Source organism: Pan troglodytes, chromosome 3 (assembly GCF_028858775.2).
Source record: "Pan troglodytes isolate AG18354 chromosome 3, NHGRI_mPanTro3-v2.0_pri, whole genome shotgun sequence".
Lineage (NCBI taxonomy): Eukaryota > Metazoa > Chordata > Mammalia > Primates > Hominidae > Pan > Pan troglodytes.
The window spans coordinates 72907971-72935866 of record NC_072401.2 but is presented as its reverse complement, the minus strand read 5'-3'; the positions used below and the strand labels follow the sequence as shown (position 1 = coordinate 72935866).

Sequence of the window (27896 nt, the reverse complement as noted above, 5' to 3'; positions counted from 1 at the left end):
GGCGGCGGCGGCGGCGGCGGCGCGGACTGGGTGCGCGGCGCAGCGTCCTGTGTTGGAATGTGCGGCTGCCGCGAGCTCGCGGCGCAGCAGCGGAGCGAGCGCCGCCGAGGCCCGGGGCCCCAGACCCCGGCGGCGGCTGCGGCAGCCGAGACGGCAGGGCGAGGCCCGGAGGCCTGAGCAACCTCTGCAGCCCCACTCCTGGGCCTTCTTGGTCCACGACGGCCCCAGCACCCAACTTTACCACCCTCCCCCACCTCTCCCCCGAAACTCCAGCAACAAAGAAAAGTAGTCGGAGAAGGAGCGGCGACTCAGGGTCGCCCGCCCCTCCTCACCGAGGAAGGCCGGTAAGTGGGGCGCTGGGCTGGGGGCTCGGTCAGGGTGGGGGAGGGCCGCCCGGGCGGCGGCAGTGGCGGGAGGGGGAGGGCGCGGAAGGACGCGGAGTCAGGCGCTGTCCAGGGCTGATTTGCAGATACTGTGGCTCCGGCGGTGGCGGCCCCGCCGGGCGGGGGCTGGCGGCCGAGCAGGATCGGGTTACACAGCAGCCGCCCGGGGGCTGGGGGCGTTTGTTGGGAGCAGCGCGTCGCCTGGACCCCCTCCCCACTGGAGGCTGGGACGGCGCCTCCGCGCTGGCCCGGACGCTCCACCGAGTCAGGTCCTTTGAGGCCAAGGAGCGGAGCTGCTCGGGCCCCTAGTCCTGAAACTTCCTCTGCTTCCTCCTCCTGCCCCCGGGTCCCACCGCAGCCCCGCGCCGGCCCGCGGCCCTCCTGGCCCCCTCCCCCAGGGCCTCTCCCTGTCGCCGGAAGGCGCCGTTGAGTGCGGCCGGGCGGGTTGAGTCAGCCCCGGGGCCCGGGCGGTTCCGCCTGCGGGGCTGGACAGCGATTTCTGCGCTTCGGCCGTCCGGCGCCGCTGGCCCCCGCGTCCGGCCACCCGACCGCTGGAGCTGGCGGGGCTGGGGCGCGCGTCCTGCCGGGCGCCGTGGGGGAGTGAAGTTCGCAAACTTCCGGGGCGCGGGGGTGGCGGCTGGCCCGCGTGGGGGCCCCCTCCGGCGCTCGGAGCCCGACGCCTCGCGAGGGCGCCCGCGGAGCCTCCCCGGCCCTGGGCGTTGGGCGAGCCCCGGGGCGGTCGGAGGGGCCCGGGGGCGGTCGGAGAAGCCCGGACGCCGGCTGCGCGGTAACTTTCCGTCCTCTCCCGGGACGGGGGCCCTAGGGCTGGGGAGGGGGCTGCCTGGACTCGGGGAGGACTGGTTCCGGCCAAACAGCGCCCGGAGCTTGATCCCCTCCCCCGTTTTAGTGTTGGAGAGCGCAGGAAAAGGCTCAGGACGAGTGTCGGGGCGACTCCCGCGAGTTGGTGTGTAAATGTGTGCAGTGAGCGGGCCGAGGCGAGAGGAAGCGAGAGCGCCCGAGTTTGCAAAGAGCTGCTTTGTGTTTGGTATTTTGAGAAAATGGCCGAATGCCTATTTCAGTTAGGAATGCCGCCGCCGAGGCAGGCGCTGGTGGCAGCAGCACGGAGGAATTCGTGCAGCACGTTGGGCTTTCGGGCTGTGCCTGGACGGTCTTCCTAACAATCGTTAAAATTCCATTTGGGGTGGCAGTTAGGGGTTAGGGAGCAATTAGAAAAGTCGATGTTGGGCCAAATTACCCAATAGCTTGGGCTGTTCAGCCCCGGGACAGCCTTCGCCCTCTGTTTTCTGTGATGGCATTTGCTTCCAACTTTTGTTGGTACGTAGAACTAAACCGGTTTGTGTTTATACACTTGGGTGAAGCGGGTTACTTTTTGTATTTTCGGTTTAACTTTATTTTCTTAGAACTTCTTACTTTTTTTAATTTGCGAGTGAACACTTCCTTTTAGATTGAGAAGTAACGTAGCATTTAGAAAGCCCAACTTGTTTTGAAGAAGGTGATCTTGTAATGGCTTCCACTAGGCAAGTAGGCCAAGTCAAGCACAATGCAAGAAAGTTGCTGATTGTCGAGTTGAGTTGCACGATGATTTTATTCGTATTGAAAAGCTTGGAATTCAGTGTTGTGGAACTTCAGCCTGCAGAAAAATAAGCTTATTAATTTTTATTTGTGAAGTTTTGAATAAATCAAACTTCCTTTTTCACAAGAAAAGGGGTCCATAAATGTTTTTTCTTTTAAGCCTGTGGAGTTGTCGAAAAATTAAGGGACTGACTGCTACTTTTTCACAGTAGTTTATTCTTTTGGAGTTAGTTGAGTTCATGCGAAATCCAATTAAGTTGAACAATTATTACAGGCTTGTACTTTCCAGATGTGTTTGTGTACTTAATAAATGCACTGAATGGCTTGTGGATTTCTGGGCTTTCTGATTCAGACCATTGAACTGTTGAAGGGGGGAAGAGTTGGGAGGACAATAATTTACTACTCATGTTTTGAATTTTTAAAATAATTTTAACAGTAAAAATGAAGGTTACTTTTTATCCCCACCAGAACAATTAAAAGTGCTTGAGGAGGCACCACATGCCGGTGGCTGAATGATGAATGAGTTGTGCAAACAATTGGTAGAATTGTTTTATAGGGATAGTAGAAATTTTTTTTTGGTGATTGCAGTAGACTATTGGGAATTAACTATTTTAAAGATTTGTTTTTAATAGGCGATGAAGTTTACTGAGTTATAAAGATCATACTGGAAAATTTTTAAGTTATGAAGAATTACAGCGATATGGTTTTAAGCCAGTAACAGTAGTGTTTAAACTGGTGCTCTTGTTTTGTTTTGTTTTTAATTCAGAATACAGTTATGGCCACCCAGGTAATGGGGCAGTCTTCTGGAGGAGGAGGGCTGTTTACCAGCAGTGGCAACATTGGAATGGCCCTGACTAACGACATGTATGACTTGCATGACCTTTCCAAAGCTGAACTGGCCGCACCTCAGCTTATTATGCTGGCAAATGTGGCCTTAACTGGGGAGGTAAATGGCAGCTGCTGTGATTACCTGGTCGGTGAAGAAAGACAGATGGCAGAACTGATGCCTGTTGGGGATAACAACTTTTCAGATAGTGAAGAAGGAGAAGGACTTGAAGAGTCTGCTGAAATAAAAGGTGAACCTCATGGACTGGAAAACATGGAACTGAGAAGTTTGGAACTCAGCGTCGTAGAACCTCAGCCTGTATTTGAGGCATCAGGTGCTCCAGAGATTTACAGTTCAAATAAAGATCTTCCCCCTGAAACACCTGGAGCGGAGGACAAAGGCAAGAGCTCAAAGACCAAACCCTTTCGCTGTAAGCCATGCCAATATGAAGCAGAATCTGAAGAACAGTTTGTGCATCACATCAGAGTTCACAGTGCTAAGAAATTTTTTGTGGAAGAGAGTGCAGAGAAGCAGGCAAAAGCCAGGGAATCTGGCTCTTCCACTGCAGAAGAGGGAGATTTCTCCAAGGGCCCCATTCGCTGTGACCGCTGCGGCTACAATACCAATCGATATGATCACTATACAGCACACCTGAAACACCACACCAGAGCTGGGGATAATGAGCGAGTCTACAAGTGCATCATTTGCACATACACAACAGTGAGCGAGTATCACTGGAGGAAACATTTAAGAAACCATTTTCCAAGGAAAGTATACACATGTGGAAAATGCAACTATTTTTCAGACAGAAAAAACAATTATGTTCAGCATGTTAGAACTCATACAGGTAAGAGAAGCTTTCTAGTCCATAAGTTCAGTTCTCTTTTCTGATTGTTACTTGAGTGGTTAGTTAAGTAGTGCTTGAGAAAAAGGACTCTGGTTCAAATCCAGGTTCCATTTTGCTATCTTTGTGACCTTGCACAAGTTGTTTAACCTCTTTGTTCAGAAATTTCTCCATGGAGTAACAATATCTAGGTTGGGAGGATTATGTGAAGTTACATGTAAAGCACAGAGGAACAGCCAAGAGATCTTACTGTGGTCTTACTAAAGTACATATCCTAACTTGGGATTTACCTTCAGCAAGTTAGACTGGCCGTGCATGGTGGCTCACGCCTGTAATCCCAGCACCTCGGGAGGCCGAGGCGGAAGGACTGCCTGAGCCCAGAAGTTCTAGACCAGTCTGGGAAACGTGGAAAGACCCCCGTCTCAAAAAGAAAACAGAAAAAAAAAAGTTTGTGTATTTATTTCTGTGACAGTGAACACATTGAAGATGCAGTGTAGTTTCTGAAAGAAATTGAGGGCTTATATAAAAAGGAAAACTCAGTGATTAACCTTGCACATGCCCACTTAACAAAAGCCTCAAACTTTAAAACATTTGACTTATAGCATTGAGTTCCTAAATGGAACAACTTGTCTTTGTCCACAAAAAAGAAATGTGAGAAGGTAGTTTTTAAAAGGTGGGTGGGATTATCACCAATTGAAACTATTTTCCTATGAAAGCAAACACTTGTAGAAAATGTATTTTTCAGACAATTATGTTTAGGGTGTTTGAACTGATACTAAGCGCAACTGTATACAAAAAGTTGAAACTTTTTTTTTTTTTTTTTTTTTTTTTTTTTTGAGACAGTCTGGCTTTGTCGCCCAGGCTGGAGTGCAGTGGCAAGATCTCAGCTCAGTGTAACCTCTGCCTCAGGGATCAAGTGATTATCTTGCCTCAGCCTCCCTGGCTCAGCCTCCCGAGTAGCTGGGATTACAGGCACCCACCACCGTGCCTGGCTAATTTTTTTTTTTTGAGACGGAGTCTGGCTCTGTTGCCGAGGCTGGAGTGCAGTGGCATGGTCTTGGCTCACTGCAACCTCTGTCTCCCAGGTTCAAGCAGTTCTCCTGCCTCAGCCTCCCGAGTAGCTGGGACTATAGGTGCCCACCACCACACCCAGCTGATTTTGTATTTTTAGTAGAGACGGGGTTTCACCATGTTGCCCAGGCTGGTCTTGAACTCCTGACCTCGTGATCCGCCCACCTCAGCTTCCCAGAATGCTGGGATTACAGGCGTGAGTGCCACCCCTGGCTAATTTTTGTATTTTTAGTAGAGATGGGGTTTTGCCATGTTGGCCAGGCTGGTCTCAAACTCCTGACCTCAGGTGATCTACTCACTTTGGCCTCCTAAATTGCTGGGATTATAGGGGTGGGCTACCGCACCCGGCCGAAACTGTTTTTTTTTTTTTTTTTTTTTTAATTTCTTTTTGTGGAGATGGGGGGGGTCTCACTATGTTGCCCAGGCTGGTCTTGAACACCTGGCCTCAAGTGATCCTCCTGCCTCAGTCTTCCCAAGTGTTGGGATTATAGGCCTGAGCCACTGTGCACACTAGTCATTCACTTTTAAATTGGGTTTTATTCAGCTGCTGTTCACTGTAGTTTTTTTAATTGGATTTATTTATTCATTTATTGATTTATTTGAGATGGAGTCTCACCCTGGAGCCCAGGCAGTGGTGTGATCACAGCTCACCACAGCCTCTACCTCCTGGGTTCAGGCAGTCCTCCCATCTCAACCTCCAAAGTAACTGGGACTACAGATGTGCCCTACCACACCCTAATTTTTTAAAATTTAAATTGGGTTTTAAATATTGTAATTGAGGGGCCTCATTTTTCAAATAAATGTTTTTAACTGTTGGTAGCTCATTTGGACATTTCTGTTACATTTTCCTGGTAAGAATTCGTACATTTGGATCCTGATGAATGGATAGAGAATAATCCAGTACTCTACTCTTGGGGTCACAAATGAATAGGGGGTGTGGGATGCTGTTTGCCTCAGGTCTCCTCTTACAGGAGTTGGCACTTGCCAGGACTGAACCCCACTGGTAAAGGGGACACTGAGGAGGGGAATTGATGCTGCTTTAAGTGGAGTGGTAGACTTAATTTTTGTTTTGTTTTGTTTTGGAGATAGGATCTCCCTCTATGCCCCAGGCTGGAGTGCAGTGACGCGATCTCGGCTCACTACAACCTCCACCTCCCAGGTTCAAGCGATTCTCATGCCTCAGCCTCCCCATTAGCTGGGATTATAGGTGCCCACCACCATGCCTAGCTAATTTTTTGTTTTTTTAGTAGAGATGGGGTTTCACTATGTTGGCCAGGCTAGTCTCGAACTCCTGACCTCGTGATCTGCCTCGGCCTCCCAAAGTGCTGGGATTACAGGCGTGAGCCATCGCGCCTGGCCCATTTTTTTTTTGAGATAGTTTTACTTTGTCACCCATCCTGGAGTGCAGTGGTGAGATCACTGCTCACTGCAGCCTTGACCTCCTGGACTTGTGACCCTCTCGCCTCAGTCCCCCAGGTAGCTGGGACCACAGACGCATGCCACCACACCTGGCTGATACTTGTATGGTAGAGACAGGGTTTCGCCATGTTGCCCAGGTTGGTCCGTAACTCCTGAGCTCAAGTAATCTGCCCTTAGCCTCCCAAAGTGCTGGGATTATGGGTGTGAGCCACCGTATCCAGCGACTTAATTTTTAAAAATTTATTTTATTTACTTATTTTTTATATCCCAGATACTTAAAACTATTAACTGGTAGGCTTAAACAATAAAACTTGCAGGTGAAATTCTATTACAAGAGTGTGACCTCTTACAGGATTGCTAAGCCCCAGCAGATGGATGGCTCATGTGTTGAATGCTTTAAAATTTAGTCCAGTAAAAGAATTTGTAGTCCCTTTGGAATTTGTCATAAGCTGTGATTGATTGTCTCGATGCTTTGAAACCATTCGATTTCAGAAGTAAAGGTCAAGCATTACAAAAATACATAGAGTAGGAAATGAAAGTTACCTGGGGACACAACCCCATTAATCACTTGACAGTTTGAATTAGACAGACTGTTAGACTAAACCAGCCTTACCTACAATATCTTAAATCCCAGCCATCATATATACTAAACTCATAAATAAGTACACCATATTCATTTAGCTGGGATTACAGGTGCCTTCCACCATGCCCCGCTAATTTTTGTATTTTCAGTAGAGATGTGGTTTCACCGTGTTGGCCAGGCTAGTCTTGAACTCCTGACCTCAGGTGGTCTGCCCACCTCAGCCTCCTGAAGTGCTGGGATTATAGGCCTGAGCCACCAAGCGTGGCCTGGTTTATTTGGTCTTAATGCTTATTTTTCCCCGGTATTACCTTCATTCTGATTTTTTTTTTTTTTACTTTTTTTTTTTTTTTTGAGACAGAGTTTTACTCTTGTCGCCCAGGGTGGAGTGCAGTGGTGCAATCTCGGCTCACTGCAACCTCCGCCTCCCAGGTACAAGCAATTATCCTGCCTCAGCCTCCTGAGTAGCTGGGATTCCAGGCATGCGCCACCACACCTGCTAATTTTGTATTTTTAGTAGAGACAGGGTTTCTCCATGTTGGCCAGGCTGGTCTCGAACTCCCGGCCTCAAGTGATCCACCCGCCGCGGCCTCCCAAAGATTACAGGCGTGAGCCCCCACGCCTGGCCAATTTTTTATGTGTGTGTGTGTGTGTGTGTGTGTGTATATATATATATTTTTTGAGATGGAGTCTTGCTCTGTTGCTCAGGCTGGAGTGCAATGGCGTGATCTCTGTTCACTGCAACCTCCGCCTCCAGGGCTTAAGTGATTCTCCTGCCTCAGCCTCCCGAGGAGCTGGGATTACAGGTGCGTGCCACCACGCCCAGCTAATTTTTAAAAAAATTTTTAGTAGAGACAGCGTTTCACCATGTTGGCCAGGCTGGTCTCGACCTCCTGACCTTGTGATCAGCTGACCTCGGCCTCTCAAGGTGCTGGAATTACAAGCGTGAGCCACCAAACCTGGCCTTTTTTACATTTTAAAACAATTTGGTGATGTATAGATTGAAGGTTAATATTTTGATTATGTAAATTCTGAAAGTATCTCTGGTATTAAATGGATAGTTCTGAAAATTATGGAAAATAAACTCATCTGGTGCGGAAGAGTAGAGAGAGAAAAGACAGGAATCACTTAAATTGATAGTGTTCAGGAATTACTTCTCATTTCCACTTGCATTAGTAAGTAGCCGAGTTTTCTGATTGACTTAATGGGCTTAATTGTGTTTCTTGTGCCCTTCTATTCTGTGCTAATCTTCAGAACAATCCATTGAGGAAAATAGCATCTGTGATGATAGTTCGCGTTTACACAGGGGAAAACTTCAGATTTAAAAGGCTGAAGTGATGTTCCCAAGGTCATATACAAGTATCATTTATAGCCGTTCCATGATGGCTCACGCCTGTAATCCTAGCACTTTGGGAGGATGAGGCAGGAGAATCGCTTGAACCTGGGAGGTGGAGGTTGCAGTGAGTCGAGATTGTGCAACTGCACTCCAGCCTGGGGGACAGAGTGAGACTCTGTCTCAAAAACAAACAAAACAAGTAGCATTTAAAGTTCAGCAATCTCGACTCACTGCAACCTCCACCAAAAGGGTTGGGGGGAGCTGGGGACTTTCATTCTGGTTGACCTCTTTAGTTTAGTGGTTTTGATATTTAACTAGTTCACAAAATCTACTTTTAAAGAAAACCTTTTTGCCTGTATGTGTAACTGAAAAATCAGTAGGTAACTAAGCTTTCTGGAGGAGAGTTATGCCTAGTTTGTGGAATTACACAGATAAAGTAATCTGTTGTAAAGAATTTAAAAGCAGGCTGGGCGAGATGGCTCATGCCTGTAATCCCAGCACCTTGGGAGGCAGGCAGATCACCTGAGGTTGGGAGTTTGAGACCAGTCTGGTTGGCATGGTGAAACCCTGTCTCTACTAAAAATACAAAACTTAGCCTGTAGTCCCAGCTTCTCGGGAGGCTGAGGCAGGAGAATCACTTGAACCCGAGAGGCAGAGGTTGCAGTGAGCCAAGATCGCGCCACTGCACTCCAGCCTGGGCGACAGAGCGAGACTGCGTCTCAAAAAATAATAATAATAAAATAAAAGAATTTAAAAGTAAATTATCTTTGATTCTTCAAGTTTATCTGCAGTGGTATTTAATTTTTTCCAACTTTATTGAGATACAGTTTACATATGCAGTTCACTATATATTGGCCTGTTCTGAATATTTCACATAAGTGGAATCATAATAAGCAGTCTGAATAATGCTGCTATGAATATTCATGTTTAAGTTATGTGTGGACGTATGTTTTTGTTTCTTTTGGATATATACCTAAGCGTGAGATTGTGGGGCAGTATAATAGCAACATTTTGGGTAATTGCCAAACTGTTTTCCAAATTAGCCATGCCATTTTACAATCCCACCAGCAATGTGTGAGGGTTCCAATTTCAGCACATCCTTAGCAATAATACTGTTAACATCTGTCTTTGTGATTACAGCTATCTTAGTGGATATGAAGTCTTCATCTCCTTGTGGTTTTGATTTGCATTTCCCTCACGGCTAATGATAATGTTCATCTTTTCATGTGTTTATTGGCTATTTGTAAATCTTTTTTTTACAGAATTCCATTAACATAAAACTATCTTAATTGTTCCAGGTCATAAGGTAGGCATTCTGTTGCTACCAACTCTTTACAGCTAATACGTAGCTACCAGCGAATTACAGCAGAATAGTTATGAGGAACACATTTCCCATCTATCACCATTCTTTTTGTTGTTGTTTGTTTTTTGTTTTAAGACAGGGTCTCGCTCTGTTGCCCTGTGTGGAGTGCAGTGGTGTGGTCACGGCTCACTGAAGCCTCAGCCTTCTGGGCTCAAATGATCCGCCTACCTCTCAAAGTGCTGGGATTACAGGCATGAGCCACCATGCCTGGCCTGTTCTTTTTTCTGTGTACCACCTTTTCCTTATTTTATTAGACACATTTGTTTCTGTCTTAGACGAAATTGATAGCTTACATTTATTGAGGGCTTTACTATGTGCCAGATACAGTGTTAAATGCTCTGCATGTATTATTTAAGCTTTTGCAATTACAGGAAATGAAGATTCTGTTACTTTTACAGATGGGGAAACAGTGTTTTAGTAGCTTTACCAAGGTCATAATTATCTTGTGTTTGGAGACTATATTAAAACAAATTGTATACCTTTTTTAAAAAGCTTGTTTTGCCGGGTGTGGCGGCTCGTGCCTGTAATCCCAGCACTTTGGGAGGCTGAGGTGAGTGGATCACGAGGTCAGGAGATCGAGACCATCCTGGCTAACAAGGTGAAACCCAGTCTCTGCTAAAAATACCAAAAAATTAGCCGGGCATGGTGGCGGGTGCCTGTAGTCCCAGCTACTCGGGAGGCTGAGGCAGGAGAATGGTGTGAACCCAGGAGGCATAGCTTGCAGTGAGCCGAGATCTCACCAGTGCACTCCAGCATGGGCAACAGAGTGAGACTCCGTCTCAAAAAAAAAAAAAAAAAAAGGCTTGTTTTGTTGTTGACAGCCATGTCTAAAAAGAATATACGTTTCCTACCTTTGAGTCTTAAATTCTTCAGTATTAAATCACTGGCCTCTAGTCTTCAGTCCCTGTGGCTTTTATAATTTGTTTTAAAAATTGATGACTGGTTGGGCATGGTGGCTCATGCCTGTAATCCCAGCACTTTGGGAGGCCAATATAGGCGGATTGCTTGAGCCCAGAAGTTCGAGACCAGTCTGGGCAACATGGCAAAACCTGGTCTCTACCAAAAAAAAAAAAAAAATTAGCTGGACTTGGTGGCACACGCCTATGGTCCCAGCTACTTAGGAGGCTGAAGTGGGAGGATCTGTTGAGCCCGGGAGGTCCAGGCTGCAGAAGCTACGTTCACGCCACCACACTCCAGTCTGGGCAACAGAGCGAGACCCTGTCTCATAAAAAACAATAAAAAGAAAATTGATGACCTTCTCTTAAATTTTTCTTTTTAGCTTAGTGTTTTTTATTTTTATTTTTAGAGACAGGCTCTCTCTGTACTCCAGGTTGGAGTATAGTGGTGCCGTCATAGCTCATTGCAGCCTCAAACTCTGGGCTCAAGTGATCCTCCCGCCTCAGCCTCCCAAGTGAGACTACAGGGTCTCACTTTCAGCCAGGCTGGAGCACGGTGGTACAATCATGGCTCACACCAGCCTCGTCCTTGGGCTCAAGCAATCCTCCCATCTCAGCCTCCCAAGTAGCTGGGACCACAGGCATGCGCCACCACGCCTGGCTAATTTTTCTGTTTTTTGTAGAGAGGAGGTCTTGCTATGTTGCCCAGGCTAGTCTTGAACTCCTGGGCTCAAATGATGGGCCTGTCTTGGCCTCCCAAAGTGTTGGGGTTACAGTCAGGGGCCACAATCCCCATGCTCAGCCCAGGCTATTTTTTTTTTTTTTTTAAACGAGACGAAGTCTCACTCAGCCTCCCGAGTAGCTGGGACAACAGGCACGTACCAACCAGCCTCAGCCTCCCAAAGTGCTGGGATTTCAGGCGTGAGCCACCGTGCCCAGCCCCAGGCTAGTTTTTAAAATAAATTTTTAGAAATGAGGTATTGCTGTGTTGCCCAGGCTGGTCTGGAACTCTACCACTTGAAAATTTTTAGCATAAAGCAATTACATTCTCACTCAGAAGTATTGTTTTAAGCTAACACTTTCAAATGGTAGTAGATTCATCATTTACAAGTTAAAAAAAAAACCCAAAAACCGGCGTTAATAGCATCAGACAGTTCAGGTAGATTTTTTAAAAGGTGATTCTTAATATAACAAAAATGCTTTGTACCTTATCAAGATAGTTTTTTACTTATCACTACTTAATGTATTAACATGCAGTATCACTGTGAAAATTAAAAGGGCTGTGAGAATTCGGAAAGTCAATGTTGTTTTCTTGTCAGCAAAGCCAAAATAATGTAGTCATAGTTTCTGAAATAAATAACTTACATTTTAAATACATGATAAATTGATCTTTTTGCCAGAAATAGGAAAAAAAAATTCTTGTTAAAATGTGCTGAGCGCTGAACATTGTTGCATTGTTAGTGAGAATTGTATTTGGCTTATTTCGTGACATTTAAACACTCTTATATTATTGAAATTTTGCAGGAGAACGCCCATATAAATGTGAACTTTGTCCTTACTCAAGTTCTCAGAAGACTCATCTAACTAGACATATGCGTACTCATTCAGGTTGGTAAGAAATCGGAACTTTTCTATCATTTTCAGTAAATGACCATTTTAAGGAAATTCTTTTAGACTTGTAACCGAGTCATTTACTTATTATTTATTTTTAATATAATTTAGAAGTCAGAATTTAAAAATCAGTATTCCATCAATCTGGGGATTCCTAACATGGAATCCAAAGGTGGACCTCCTGAAAATGGAATTTTTGTGTACACTTTTTCTGGGAGGAGGGGCCTTAATTCTTATCAAATCTTTGAAGCGTTCCGTGACTCCAACAAAAGTTAAACTAGTGTAGACCAAGACTGATTGATCTTTTAACTCCTACTTCTCATATTTCTCCTAACAGTATAAAGCTGAGAGTCACAATGTGTGGTTGACAAGTGTCAGGGATTCCTTCTTAGCTTCTCAGGTCCTGAAATTAAGGTTTGTTCTGTTTCAAGGTTTGGTCGAGCTTTTGAGGACTGACTGCAAAAGTTTAGCTTGAAAAAGAAAATGATAGACAATCTAGGATGCCAGTTTATTAAGCTGTATTAAGAGTATAGGACTATAACATGAGAGATTCGTCCACTCCAGTGACTGAAACAATCACCATCACCACTCAGAATTAGTCCCTGCTGGCCAGCATGGTGGCTCACGCCCTAAATCCCAGCACTTTGGGAGGCCAACGTGGGCGGATCACCTGAGGCGGGGAGTTTGAGACTAGCTTGACCAACATGGAGAAATCCTGTCTCTACTAAAAATACAAAATTAGCCAGGCGTGGTGGCGCATGCCTGTAATCCCAGCTGCTCAGTAGGCTGAGGCAAGAGAATTGCTTGAACTTTAGGAGGCAGAGGTTGTAAGCCGAGATCACGCCATCAAGAGCGAAACTCTATCTCGAAAAATCACTATTATCAAAGTATTCAAGTGGCCAAGTTAAAAAGTAATGTTAGCATTGGTGGTCTTGCTTGAATGGGTAGCCCTGATTGACTCTTGGTGAACTACCACTTTTACTTTTTATTTTTATATTTTTTTTGGAGACGGAGTCTTGCTCTGTCGTCTAGGCTGGAGTGCAGTAGTGCGATCTCAGCTCACCGCAACCTCCGCCTCCCGGGTTCAAGCGATTCTCCTGCCTCAGCCTCCTGAATAGCTGGGATTACAGGTGCGCACCACCACGCCCGGCTGATTCTTGTATTTTTAGTAGAGACGGGGTTTCACCATGTTGGTCAGGCTGGTCTCGAACTCCTGACCTCATGATCCACCCACTTTGGCCTCCCAAAGTACTGGGATTACAGTCATGAGCCACCATGCCTGGCCGAACTACCACTTCTAATTAGAATACAGATTTAGAATGTATGTCCCTGTGGGAAAAGTATCTTAAATCTTGCTGTTACAAAAGCCTATGTAGACCCATCTCCCTTAAGTTAATAATTAGCTTAGATCTGTGCTATTCAGTTGAGTAGCCACTAGCCACATGTGGCTATTAAGCTTTCGAAACATTAGTAGTTTGAATTGATACTTATAAAATATGTACTTACCAGATTTTTAAAATTTTATTTTATTATTATTTTTTTTCTGTTGAGACAGAGTCTTGCTGTATCCCCCAGACTGGAGTGCAGTGGTGTGGATCTCAGCTCACTGCAACCTCTGCCTCCTGGGTTCAAGCAATTCTCATGCCTCAGCCTCCCCAGTAGCTGGGATTACAGGCATGTGCCACCATACCCAGCTAATTTTTGTAATTTTAGTAGAGATGGGGTTTCGCCATGTTGGTCAGCTTGGTCTCGAACTCCTGGCCTAAAGTGGTCTGCACATCTTGGCCTCCCAAAGTGCTGGGATTACAGGTGTGAGCCACCGCGCCCGGCCACAGATTTCAAACAGTATGAAGAAAAGACTATCTTTCTCTGAAGCAGGTTAGAGAAAAAATAAAGAATGTTAAATATTTATTTTTCAAGTTGATCATATGGCAAAATTATTGTATACATTGGCTTTAAAAAGTAATAAAATTAATTTTAACTGTTTCCTTTTTACCTTTGTGGTATGACTACTAGAAAATTTAAGATTACATGTGTGATACGCATTATATTTCTACTGGACATTGCTGCCATGAGTTAGTAACAAGACTTGATAATAAGACTTGATTATGTCACAGATTCTGATTTATTTGAACAGCTATGAAGGTGTCCTATAGTATACTTGCTAGCCTTTCTTGACCCTGCGTGCTTGTCACGCTAATGTACTTTGAGTGTTTTTTTCCTAAATCTAAGCCATTGAGTGGTGCCACTTAACCACAAACCTGGTTTTATTATTTTTGGGTGTTTTTTGGTTTCATTCTCTGATGGTAATGTGGATGCAATCTCAGACTTTGGAGGTAAGCATCATGTCCTGTTGATAGTTGTACTAGCTTTTTAGTAAAATATTTGAGAGCTTTGTATTATTATTATTATTATTATTACTTTTTTTTTTTATTTCTGAGATGGAGTTTCGCTCTTGTTGCCCAGGCTGGAATACAATGGTGTGATCGCAGCTCACTGCAACCTCCGTCTCCCAGGTTCAAGCGATTTTCCTGCCTCAACCTCCCAAGTAGCTGGGATTACAGGCATGCGCCAGCACACCCAGCTAATTTTGTATTTTTAGTAGAGATGAGGTTTCACCATGTTGACCAGCCTGGTCTCGAACTCCTGATGTCAGGTGATCCGCCTGCCTCAGCCTCCCAACGTGCTGGGATTACAGGCGTGAGCCACTGCTCCCGGCCAAGAGCTTTATATTAGTTAACTAGTTTTAGTCTTCATAAATATTTTATGTTGCATGAGTTCTATTATCCCCATTTTACAGTTGGGGAATGTAGGGCATTGAAAAAAATACGACCTTTTTTCCTGTAGAATGTCCTTCCTTCTGGATATGTCCACTTGTTTTCTCATGGTGTCATTTAGCTTTTCTCCTGTCCATTGTATTGTAAACTGGAAATTAAATTTAAATGCTTGATAATCTTTCTCGCAAATGATATGCCTCATTTAAAGTCACATGTGGTTGACCCATTAATACAATGTTAGGTCACTGCATTTAGAATGACTACATACTTTTATCCTTTTGGTCAATTGGTAATACTTTGTCTTGTCACTGTTTAAATGTTTATGGTGTTTTACACCAGTTAATAATCTTTGACTGAAACAGTTGTATTTGGGTTTGCAAAATGTTTTGAGTTTTGCCTGCTGTATTTTAAAGATGATTTTTAGTATTTGCTGTTACAGTATAGCAAGTATTTTAATGGTGTCTTAAAAACTAGTAGTAGCCACTAGCTATTGTATGTATGCTGAATAGTAAAAACAAGTATTTGCTGTCTCCAATCTTAGTACTACGAAGATACTGAGTTTCAGATTACATATTATAGGATACAAGCTCACAAATAAGTAATTTTGTTGTTGTTGTTTTTGGAGTTGGGGACTCTGCTGCACAGGCTGGAATGCAGTGATGCGATCATGCCTCACTGCAACTTCATATGCCTAGGCTCAAGCCATCCTCTTGCCTCAGTCTCCTGAGTAGCTAGGTCTACTGGCACATGCCACCGCTCCACCTAATTGGGGACTATTATTATTATTATTATTTTTGAGACAGTTTCGCTCTTGTCACCCAGCTAGAGTACAATGGTGCGATCTCGGCTCACTGCAACTTCTACCTCCCGGGTTCAAGCTATAGAATCTTCCTCAGCCTCCTGTGTAGCTGAAATTACAGGCGCCCGCCACCATGCCTGGCTGATTTTTGTATTTTTAGTAGAGGTGTTGATCCACCCACCTCAGCCTCCCAAAGTGCTGGAATTACAGGCATGAGTTACCGCGCCTGGCTGGAACTATTATTTTTATTTAAATATCGTATTTATTTATTTATTGAGACTGAGTCTTGCTGTCGCCCAGGCTGGAGTGCAATGGTGCGACCTCGGCTCACTGCAACCTCCACCTCCTAGGTTCAAGCGATTCTCCTGCCTCAGCCTCCCTAGTATCTGGGACTACAGGCTCGTGCCACCATGCCAGGCTAATTTTTTGTATTTTTAGTAGAGACGGGGTTTCACCATGTTAGCCAGGATAGTCTCGATCTCCTGACCTCATGATCCGCCTGCCTCAGCCTCCCAAAGTGCTGGGATTACAGGTACAGGCGTGAGCCACCACACCCGGCCAATATCCTATTTCTTTCTATGGAGACTGGGTCTTGCTGTGTTGCCCAGGCTGGCCTCAAACTCCTGGCCTCAAGCAGTTCTCTTGTCTCAGCCTCCCAAAGTGTTGGGATTACAGGTTTGAGTCACTGTGCCCAGACAAACATGTTTTATTTTTTTCTATTGATAACGTTGGTGCCAAGGGACTATTTTAAATAGCTGGGATTGTTTGAAAGATATTGTGATGGCTTGAGAGTCTTTGTAGAATAAATTTTAAAAACTATTTTATTGAGATATAATTTAGAAATTTAAAAATGCACAGGTCTGTAGTGTACAGCTCAGTGACTATGCTTTCACCTATTTGATTATCACTCAAGAACAAGAGATGGAATATTTCTGCTCAGAAACACCTTGCCCTTTCCACCCAGTCTTTCCCCTGGATGATATTCTGTCTCCTACCAAAGAACATTATAGAATTTGTTTGTTTGAAGTGGGATCTCACTCTGTCACCCAGGGTGGAGTGCAGTGGGTGCAGTTACAGCTGTCTAAACCTCTTGGGCTCAGGCAGTCCTGCCACCTTAACCTCCCAAGTAGCTGGGACCACAGGTGTACGCTACCATGCCTGTTTTTTTTTTTCTTTCTTTTTTGTAGAGATGGAGTCTTACTATGTTGGCCCAGGCTGGTTTTGAACTCCTGGGCTCAAGCGATCCACTTGCCTCACCCTACCAAAGTGCTAGGAGTACAGGCATGAGCCACTGCGCCTAGTTTCAGAACATTCTTGTATAAAATGTTCTTGAGATTTATCCATGTTGCGTTATTGGACTTCATTTTATTGCTGGTAATGTATTGTATGCCGCCATTACTTTTTACTTAAAACTTTTCTTTGCCGGCTGTGCACGGTTGTTCACACCTGTAATCCTAGCGCTTTGGGAAACCACGGTGAGCGGATCATCTGAGGTCAGAAGTTCAAGACCAGGCTGGCCAACATGGTGGTACCCCATCTCTGCTAAAATACAAAAATTAGCCTGGCATGATGGCGGGTGCCTGTAATCCCAGCTACTCCGGAGGCTGAGACAGGAGAATCACTTGAACCCGGGAGACGGTGGTTGCAGTGAGCCGAGATTGCGCCATTGCACTCCAGCCTGGGCGGCTGAGCGAGACTCAGTCTCAAAAAAAAAAAAAAAAAAAATTTCTTTGCCATTCTCTCTTGGTTTTTGTTTTGTTTTGTTTTTATTTTTAAGGGAATTAATTTAAAAACTTAAAAATTGAGAGGCTTGTATTTGTGTATTTTTCACTGCGGCTTTAACCTCCTAGGCTCAAACGATCCTCCCACCTCAGCCTCTGGAGTAGGTGGCACTGTAGGCTTGTGCTACAACATGTGGCTAATTTAAAAATTTTTTTGTACACAGGGTCTCACTAGGTTGCCCAGACTGGTCTCAACCTCCTTAGCTCAAGCAATCTTCCTCACCTCATCCTCCCAAAAGTGCTAGGTTTGTGGGTGTGAACCACTATGCCTGGCCATTCTTCTAAGAATATTTTTGATGCATATGTGTAAAGCTTGCAGAACTCTTTCCCCTTTTGTCTTGGCTTACACCTATAAATTCATTTCGGAGGCATAAAACAGACAATTGGCAGATTTATAAAGAAGAAAACCTGTTACTAGAATTGGGAAAAAGAATTTAAAATTGTTTGTACAGGGCAAAAATTAATATTCAGGTAGGTACTAATTAGAAAATCTTGATGAATATATTTTAATATAAGCAAGATTTAATGGCAATAAAGTAAAAATTACGGGAGAAAAAGAACGGAGCAAATAAATCATGCCATCAAATTTTAAACAGAAAATTTCTGCATCCTCCCTTTCCGTTCACCATTCCTTAGGTGGACCCTTGTACCTTGATTGATGCATACTTGCTATATAGATCTCCTTATTCATTAGAGTTATAAAATGGTGCTATTTTAATTATAATTATTTTATTAGTGTGTAAATATGAAGAGAAGAGATAAATTCCACTTATCTATTTACTCATAATGTAGGAAAGACAGGATACGTAAGAGTCTTCCCCTTGATTGATCGATTGATTGAGATGGAGTTTCACCCTGTCGTCCAGGCTGGAGTGCAATGGCACGATTTCAGCTCACTGTAACCTCCGCCTCCTGGGTTCAAGTGATTCTCCTGCCTCAGCCTCCCGAGTAGCTGGGATTATAGGCATGCACCACCACGCCTGGCTAAGTTTTTGTATCTTTAGTAGAGATGGGGTTTCACCATATTGGCCAGACTGGTCTCCAACTCCTGGTCTCCAACTCCTGACCTCTTGATTCGCCTGCCTCGGCTTCCCAAAGTGCTGGGATTACAGGCGTGAGCCACTGCGCCCAGCCTTTTTTATTTATTTATTTTTTTGAGATGGAGTCTTGCTCTGTTGCCCAGGCTGGAGTACAGTAGTGCGATCTTGGCTCACTGCACCCTCTGCCTCCCGGGTTCAAGGGATTCTCCTGCCTCAGCCTCCCAAGTAGCTGGGACTATAGGCATGCGTCACCACGCCTAGCTAATTTTTTTGTATTTTTACAAAATGCCTCCCCAAATTTTATATTTTTACAAAAATGCCTCCCAAAGTTTTGGGATTACAGGCGTGACCCACCGCGCCCGGCTGAGTCTTCCCTTTTATTTATCCATACTCAAAGTTACCAGTTGGTTCCAAAAGTGAACAATTATAGGTAACACATTTTGAGTTCTTGCTGTCTGCTCCATGTTAAGGACTTTACATAGATTAGATTATTTATAGCTCACAACACTTAGAGAGTATTTTATAGATGAAATTGAGGCCGGGCGCGGTGGCTCACGCCTGTAATCCCAGCACTTTGGGAGGCCGAGGAGGGTGGATCACCTGAGATCAGGAGTTCGAGACCAGCCAGATCAACATGGAGAAATCCCGTCTCTACTAAAAATACAAAATTAGCCAGGCTTAGTGGCACATGCCTGTAATCCCAGCTACTAGGGAAGGTGAGGCAGGAGAATCGCTTGAACCTGGGAGGCGGAGGTTGCAGTGAGCCGAGATCGCGCCATTGCACTCCAGACTGGGCAACAAGAGTGAAACTCCATCTCAAGAAAAAAAAAAAGAAAGAAATTGAACTCTAGAGAGGTTTCAGGACTTTGCTCAAAGTCTCAGAGTGAGCAACTTGCAGAGCTCATGTTTTATCTCCCAGACGGTCTAGCTCTATCTAGAAGTTCTTAGGCCTTATGCTACCTATCTTTCTACATTCTATGTCCACGTATGTTAAAATGTTTGTCTCCATTTAAATCATTCACTGGAGAGAACCAGGTATAGAGTAATGTAGCATGTTGTAGAAACTTGCATATTTGTAAATCCGTTAGTAGACCAACATGGAGAAGAATTGTCCAGTCAGCTGAATATCTAATTTGACTACCTGGATAAGGTGATTATTTTATCACCAGGCATTTTCTAATCATGTAAAACTTAACATCTACATGGTTTTACCTAATGTCTGAGTTTTGCTTTATGAAAAATTTTAGTACGATTTGATATGAATTTGAGAATGTTTGAGATGAATTTTCATAAATGTCAATTTCCGTTTTTCTACTATGCATTCCATTGGACCAGTGGGGTATGGATACCATTTGGTAATATTTACTAGAGTGTGATCTAGATGGGTATGTATTCAGGTAGAATGTATTACTCTTATGCCTTTAATTTGGGGGTGGGGGTTCTGGTTTTTTATGTATCAGTGATTGTGACTTTGCTTATTTTACATACCATATCTATTTGTGTGCCACTTCTCATTACCTAGTTCCTTTACGTATTTTATAGAAAGGTGGGGGGAAAATCAAGAAAGTTTTCTGAATAATTACCTTGGCCTATATTTTTGCTTTAAAATAGCAATGCTAGCACAGGAAGTTTGCTAAGTGAAAATTTACTCAGCTCTTGCCATGACGGACAGAAGGATTAAATTTCAAGAAAAAGCCTTTGCTCAGGCTAAAGCAGAATTTCAAAACTTTTGCACCTAGGATCTGGGAGTATCGCCCAGAGTGAAAGATATTTTTCTTAAGATTTACCATAAGAAATTTAGGGTGGAGGGAGTATGGGAATTTTATTTTATTTTTATTTATTTTTGAGACGAAGTTTCGCTCTTGTCGCCCAGGCTGTAGTGCAGTGGTGCGATCTTGGCTCACTGTAATCTCGCCTTCTGGGTTCAAGCAATTCTCCTTCTTCAGCCTCCCGAGTAGCTGGGATTACAGGCATCTGCCACTACACCCGGCTAATTTTTCGTATTTTTAGTAGAAACAGGGTTTCACCATGTTGGCCAGGCTGGTCTTGAACTCCTGACCTCAGGTGATCCACTGCCTTCGCCTCCCAAAGTGCTGGGATTACAGGTGTGAGCCACCACACCTGGCTAGGAATTTTATTTATTGATGTATTTTTGAGACAGGGCCTTGCCCTGTTGCCCAGGTTGGAGTACAGTAACACATTCACAACTCCATACTACTTCAGATTCCTGGGCTTAAGTGGTCCTCCCACCTTTGCCTCCCAAGTAGCTGGGACTGCAGGTGCACTCCACCATGCCTGGCTAATTTTTTTTTTTTTCTTTTTTTTTTTTTTTGTGAGACAGAGTCTTACTGTCGCCCAGGCTGAAGTGAAGTGGTGGGATCTCAGCTGACTGCAACCTCCGCCTCCTGAGTTAAAGCAATTCTCGTGTCTCAGCCTCCCTAGTAGGTGGGATTACTGGCATGCAACACCACGCCCAGCTAAATTTTTTTGTATTTTTAGTAGAGATGGGGTTTTACTATGTTGGCCAGGCTTGCCTTGAACTCCTGACCTCAGGTGATCCACCTGCCTTGGCCTCCCAAAGTGCTGGGATTTACAGGTGTGAGCTACCGCGCCTGGCTGGGAATTTTATGTATTGATTTATTTTTGAGACAGTGCCTTGCTCTGTTGCCCAGGTTGGAGTTCAGTAGCACATTCACAACTCACTGCTACTTCAAATTCCTGGGCTTAAGCGGTCCTCCCGCCTTTGCCTCCCGAGTAGCTAGGACTACAGGTGCACTCCACTATGCCTGGCTAATTTTTTTTTTTTTTTCTTTGAGACACAGTCTCGCTGTCACCTAGGCTGGAGTGAAGTAGTGCGATCTCAGCTCACTGCAACCTCTGCCTCCTGGGTTAAAGCAATTCTCATGTCTCAGCCTCCTGAGTAGGTGGGATTACTGGTGTGCAACACCACGCCCAGCTAATTTTTTTTTGTATTTTTAGTAGAGATGGGGTTTCACCATGTTGGCCAGGCTGGTTTCAAACTCCTGGCCTCAAGGTATCCGCCCACCTTGGCCTCCCAAAGTTAATTTTGTTTTTATTTATTTTGCTCAGGTTGTTCTCTAATTCCTGGGCTCAAGCAGTCCTTCTGCCATGGCCTCCCAGAGAGTTGAGGTTATAGTCGTGAGCCACTGCACCTGGCCAGAATTTTATTTTCTACTCCATTAGGCATTTAACTAAACACACAAAAAAATTTTTAAGTTGATAATTTTCCCCCAAATTAACATCCAGAGCCCAATTGAACTTTGCCAATATGTGTATGTCTTAAAGAATCTCTGTTCTTTAGTAGTGCTTGAGGACTCTAACTTGCACTTTTTTGAAGCTTGTGGTTAACTGAGATTTATTCCTCTCTTTTGAGAATCAATGTCAAGGGATAGAGAAATGTTATACAAATAAATATGGTAAATGTAAGGTGCATGATACAGCATTTTAAATAGTCTTTGTTGTTACTTTACATATACAGTTCTTTATATTTTAATCTTGAATTTGTCTTAATCTATGTCTTCTCTCATACTTTTGATTTGCCTTCAGGTGAGAAGCCATTTAAATGTGATCAGTGCAGTTATGTGGCCTCTAATCAACATGAAGTAACCCGCCATGCAAGACAGGTTCACAATGGGCCTAAACCTCTTAATTGCCCACACTGTGATTACAAAACAGCAGATAGAAGCAACTTCAAAAAACATGTAGAGCTACATGTGAACCCACGGCAGTTCAATTGCCCTGTATGTGACTATGCAGCTTCCAAGAAGTGTAATCTACAGTATCACTTCAAATCTAAGCATCCTACTTGTCCTAATAAAACAATGGATGTCTCAAAAGTGAAACTAAAGAAAACCAAAAAACGAGAGGCTGACTTGCCTGATAATATTACCAATGAAAAAGCAGAAATAGAACAAACAAAAATAAAAGGGGATGTGGCTGGAAAGAAAAACGAAAAGTCCGTCAAAGCAGAGAAAAGAGATGTCTCAAAAGAGAAAAAGCCTTCTAATAATGTGTCAGTGATCCAGGTGACTACCAGAACTCGAAAATCAGTAACAGAGATGAAAGAGATGGATGTGCATACAGGAAGCAATTCAGAAAAATTCAGTAAAACTAAGAAAAGCAAAAGGAAGCTGGAAGTTGACACCCATTCTTTACATGGTCCTGTGAATGATGAGGAATCTTCAACAAAAAAGAAAAAGAAGGTAGAAAGCAAATCCAAAAATAATAGTCAGGAAGTGCCAAAGGGTGACAGCAAAGTGGAGGAGAATAAAAAGCAAAATACTTGCATGAAAAAAAGTACAAAGAAGAAAACTCTGAAAAATAAATCAAGTAAGAAAAGCAGTAAGCCTCCTCAGAAGGAACCTGTTGAGAAGGGATCTGCTCAGATGGACCCTCCTCAGATGGGGCCTGCTCCCACAGAGGCGGTTCAGAAGGGGCCCGTTCAGCTGGAGCCGCCACCTCCCATGGAGCCTGCTCAGATGGAGGGTGCCCAGATACGGCCTGCTCATGACGAGCCTGTTCAGATGGAGGTGGTTCAGGAGGGGCCTGCTCAGAAGGAGCTGCTGCCTCCCGTGGAGCCTGCTCAGATGGTGGGTGCCCAAATGGTACCTGCTCACATGGAGCTGCCTCCTCCCATGGAGACTGCTCAGACGGAGGTTGCCCAAATGGGGTCTGCTCCCATGGAACCTGCTCAGATGGAGGTTGCCCAGGTAGAATCTGCTCCCATGCAGGTGGTCCAGAAGGAGCCTGTTCAGATGGAGCTGTCTCCTCCCATGCAGGTGGTCCAGAAGGAGCCTGTTCAGATGGAGCTGTCTCCTCCCATGGAGGTGGTCCAGAAGGAGCCTGTTCAGATGGAGCTGTCTCCTCCCATAGGGGTGGTCCAGAAGGAGCCTGTTCAGATGGAGTTGTCTCCTCCCATGGGGGTGGTTCAGAAGGAGCCTGCTCAGAGGGAGCCACCTCCTCCCAGAGAGCCTCCCCTTCACATGGAGCCAATTTCCAAAAAGTCTCCTCTCCGAAAAGATAAAAAGGAAAAGTCTAACATGCAGAGTGAAAGGGCACGGAAGGAGCAAGTCCTTATTGAAGTTGGCTTAGTGCCTGTTAAAGATAGCTGGCTTCTAAAGGAAAGTGTAAGCACAGAGGATCTCTCACCACCATCACCACCACTGCCAAAGGAAAATTTAAGAGAAGAGGCATCAGGAGACCAAAAATTACTCAACACAGGTGAAGGAAATAAAGAAGCCCCTCTTCAGAAAGTAGGAGCAGAAGAGGCAGATGAGAGCCTACCTGGTCTTGCTGCTAATATCAACGAATCTACCCATATTTCATCCTCTGGACAAAACTTGAATACGCCAGAGGGTGAAACTTTAAATGGTAAACATCAGACTGACAGTATAGTTTGTGAAATGAAAATGGACACTGATCAGAACACAAGAGAGAATCTCACTGGTATAAATTCAACAGTTGAAGAACCAGTTTCACCAATGCTTCCCCCTTCAGCTGTAGAAGAACGTGAAGCAGTGTCCAAAACTGCACTGGCATCACCTCCTGCTACAATGGCAGCAAATGAGTCTCAGGAAATTGATGAAGATGAAGGCATCCACAGCCATGAAGGAAGTGACCTAAGTGACAACATGTCAGAGGGTAGTGATGATTCTGGATTGCATGGGGCTCGGCCAGTTCCACAAGAATCTAGCAGAAAAAATGCAAAGGAAGCCTTGGCAGTCAAAGCGGCTAAGGGAGATTTTGTTTGTATCTTCTGTGATCGTTCTTTCAGAAAGGGAAAAGATTACAGCAAACACCTCAATCGCCATTTGGTTAATGTGTACTATCTTGAAGAAGCAGCTCAAGGGCAGGAGTAATGAAACTTTGAACAAGGTTTCAGTTCTTAGTTTGTAAGGTATATTACATTTTATATTCATTTATAATAGCAGACAACCTTTTAAGATTGCTTTAATTAGTATCTGATGTTGATTTTTAAGTGGCATTCTTTTCCTTAGGACTTTTTATGTATACCTGTTGATTGTTGTGTAAATTTTAGTAAATCTAAGAGAGTTAGTGTACTAAACCAGCAGATATCTGTTAGCTTATGTGTTTAATTGAAATTAGAAGGCTAAGATGGTATAACAGCATTTTATTGCTTTGTCCAGCTACAACTTGTCATTTTTTTCTCCATGTCTTATCTTCCTGTTTCACTTTAGTTTATTCTTCGTTTTTTATTGAGATCTATAAAAAATTGGCTTACTTAATAGCAAATTACTTGAAGAATTTGCCTGCTTTATATAAAGTTAGCACTTTAAGATTTTTTTTTTTTTTAGAAATGAGAAGACATTTAAATTGAAGAAAAATTCCCCCAGCAATAGACATTCTATCAGTCCAAGTATTTACTTCCTGAGTTTTGATCAATATTTTTTATTTGTGTATGTTAATCGTCATAAAAACAGTGATTTTGGTGTGTTTTTTATTTTGGTGCTTTAATGGCTTAAGATGTTGCACATTTTTTTTTCTTTTGGTTTCTGTTTATGTTTTTTTGCCTATGCAGTTAAATTTTTCCTAGAAATAGCATTTGTGTTGAACAGTAACACTTTATACGTATATATATGCATGTTTATTTTGTTTGGCGTCTTTGGAGGGATGCTTTTAGACTTGTTTGCAAAAGGGCAGTTTTCTTTTTCTTTGCTGCCGTTGTCTATTTTGCAGAATAATAGTGTGTGCAAGTTTGTGAGCAAATGAAATATGCAGGTTCAATCTATTGATTTTGATTTTTACATCTTATATCTATGCCAGAATCTGTATTTCATATAACTTATTTATTTCGAATGGATGTAGTAAATTCACAGCTATCAGTTTTGATTTTGCAATAAATAAACCACTAGGTTGCATATCGAACAAATTTTTATCTCAAATACCAACCATCAGTTTTTTTTTTCATGTGTTTTGGTACAGCTAATTCCTAATTGTAGAGTGTTAAATGTTTGAGGAGAACCTTTTCTCATAGATGGTTGGTGTTCATATGGCTACTTTACAATAAAGAGAACTGTAAGTGATATTTGGAAACTACAAACCTGGAATTAGGAGGTATAATTATTCCTTCAAGTTTTATAGAATATCACTTGGGAGATTCCAAAGCCATAGCTATTACGCGGCAAACCTAGGATAAGAAAGGTAGTATGAGTGCTGGTAGACCAGCTGCAACTTTCCTATACAGTGAAAAAGGCTGGTGAAACAAGTACAGTCCAGATTTTTTAAAACCATACTTTCTCAGGGATCTCCACAAACTGGTGGGTGTCCTGGCTGTCTGTGTGATAGCCTCTTTCTATAGGTGAGGCCTCAAATGAATTGCAGCTATCCTGGTGTTCCTATGAGGGCACTTTGTATGAAAAAGGGCATGTACTCCAAAACATTTTTGTAGGTTCTTTGGCCAGTTGCCAAAGAGTGTGAAAGAATCCAATAGAGGATTTTTCTTACTGATAGCAGTCATTCATTGCAGTAAAATAAAATATGATCCCATTAGGGAATCTTGAATTCTGACCTCCCATACTCCGTTTTGAAATAACCACTTTATATTTCATTTTTAAAAAATCTGATGATCTCTTTGAGGCAGGTTTCAGATTTGGCAGTACAACATGAAAGATTAGGAAAAGCATTAATAACGTGTGGGTGGAAAGCTTGTTAAAAATCTGAGAGTGAAGTTTGAGTTAAAAGTTGTTTGAACATGGCATTGACTGGGAGGCCAAAGATTTAAAGAAGCAGAAGATTCTTCTCTTAAGACATGAGGAGTAAGTTGTGTGATAATGGTATGTGTTTTGTGTGCATGAATGGACATTGTAAATGTTGAATTCTAGGCTCCGACAATCATTGTCAACAGAAGATCAAGCTGCAAATATTTATGTTTTAAAACTTAAATTATGAAGCTAGTTAAGTCTTTCTAATGACTAGTTTTAATGTTCATGGGTACATTTTACCTAAGTTACCGTTTACATTGTATAGAAAAAGATACATCTTAAGCACAGATTGGTTATTGGGAATTAGTTTGGGGAAGAGGTTTTTTTGTGGATTCTTTCATACTGCAAAGAAAAACCATTTGCCTTTTGGGGAATTGAGCTAACTTCTAATCTAGTCTTGAGACTAGAATGCTAAAAACAAAAACATGAAGGAAATTAAAACCCCTTATTATTAAATTGATTTGTAAAAACATTGTTACTGGAAATTGATTGGACTTCAGGCCTTCCTCCAGAAAATAAGGACTTGATTGTCAGGCCTATATTAGGTTCTGAACCTTAATGCCATGTATTTGTACTTACTAAAAATTGTTTCGATGAAAAGTACATTAGCAGTATGAACTTCTGGTCCAGTTGGAAGTTCTTCCATTTGAAAAATGTGATGTTTGCATGGAACTGTTTGAAACTTTTTTATTTTCTAGTCCCCCTCCCCCACACTGGATAGAATTTAGCCTAGAATTTTCCCTTTGGATAAAAGAACAAAAATTGAACATGTTATTTGTAAATTGATGTTTAGTAATTAGTGATAAACTTGAAATACTAGCATATATTATAAGCCTTAATCTTAGGTAGTCTTATGAAAATGAATCTCTTAACTATCTTTTGAACCTGTATTCACATTGGTTTTCAAGATATTTTAAGTTATATTTTTTCCTCTTTTCAGAGCTGCTTCTTATTCTGGGGCTACTTTTTTTTTTAGTTGTGTAATTCACAAAGGGCTGCATTTTTTTTTTTTTTTAATAAGGCTTATAACTATGGCTGGATCTTTTGCTCTAGTCTTCTAAGAAGGGCCATTTTATTTTTTAGAGTCACTTCTAAAGTCATGTGGTAATTAACTTTGGAGACTGTTTTGCATATGAGTGCTGATACAAATTAAAACCCAAGTAGACCTCATTGCATGTCACCCTATGAATGTTGACAATGGAAGGAATACCTTGCCTGTAGTATACTGTCACTTCTGGACTGATAAGCTGAGGAAGAAAGTTAAGTTTCTTTTTTACATAAGTCAGAAAAACTTACAGCTGGTGTTCCTAGTTTCCTGGTTGACCTCAGCAGATGAAGTGAACAGATAGTGTTAATTCAGATTGAAGAAATTATCTGAATCTTGGTTTGTGTAGATTTACAATCTACATGCAATATTAACTAAATCAGATAGCTTTTACAGTTTCACATGTGTACATAGGTTCCCTCCCAGTCCCTTCCATATCCATTAGTTATTGAACTTTCTAAACTGGCATTGAAACATTACAACAATGTTTTGTTGCACCAATTTTATAAACTTAAGCAGTGCAATATGTGTTATTTTTCTGAGGCAAACCAAAGGTAAATTTCTCAAGGTTCTTGCTGCCTTCTTTAGCAGCATTTGATGGAAGATCTTTTATACATTTGTAATAGATAAAAATAAACCAGATTGCAAATCCTTTTTAAAAATCCTAAACCATGTACCAAGTTTTTGGTCCAAATTATGTAGGATAAGTTAAACTTAAATTGCATTCTATTAACCAATATGAGTGTATTTCTGTAAGCATAGTTATGTTGAAATAAAGTTTTAAAAACCA

At 42.9% G+C, this 27896-nt stretch overlaps 1 protein-coding gene across 4 annotated transcripts; it reads left to right on the top strand.

Moving 5' to 3' along the window:
• REST (RE1 silencing transcription factor) lies at nt 1–27896 on the top strand. Of its 4 annotated transcripts, none has more exons than XM_526617.8 (4): nt 1–344; nt 2743–3649; nt 11836–11919; nt 21887–27896. In XM_526617.8, the coding sequence occupies exons 2-4, from the start codon at nt 2752–2754 to the stop codon at nt 24196–24198; spliced, it is 3294 nt and encodes a 1097-aa protein (XP_526617.5). In that variant the 5' UTR covers nt 1–344; nt 2743–2751; the 3' UTR covers nt 24199–27896. The 4 variants fall into 4 exon arrangements, with proteins under 4 accessions (XP_526617.5, XP_063665682.1, XP_009446121.3 ...); XM_009447846.5 differs by lacking the exon at nt 1–344 and adding an exon at nt 873–1718; XM_003310370.6 differs by lacking the exon at nt 1–344 and adding an exon at nt 1014–1170.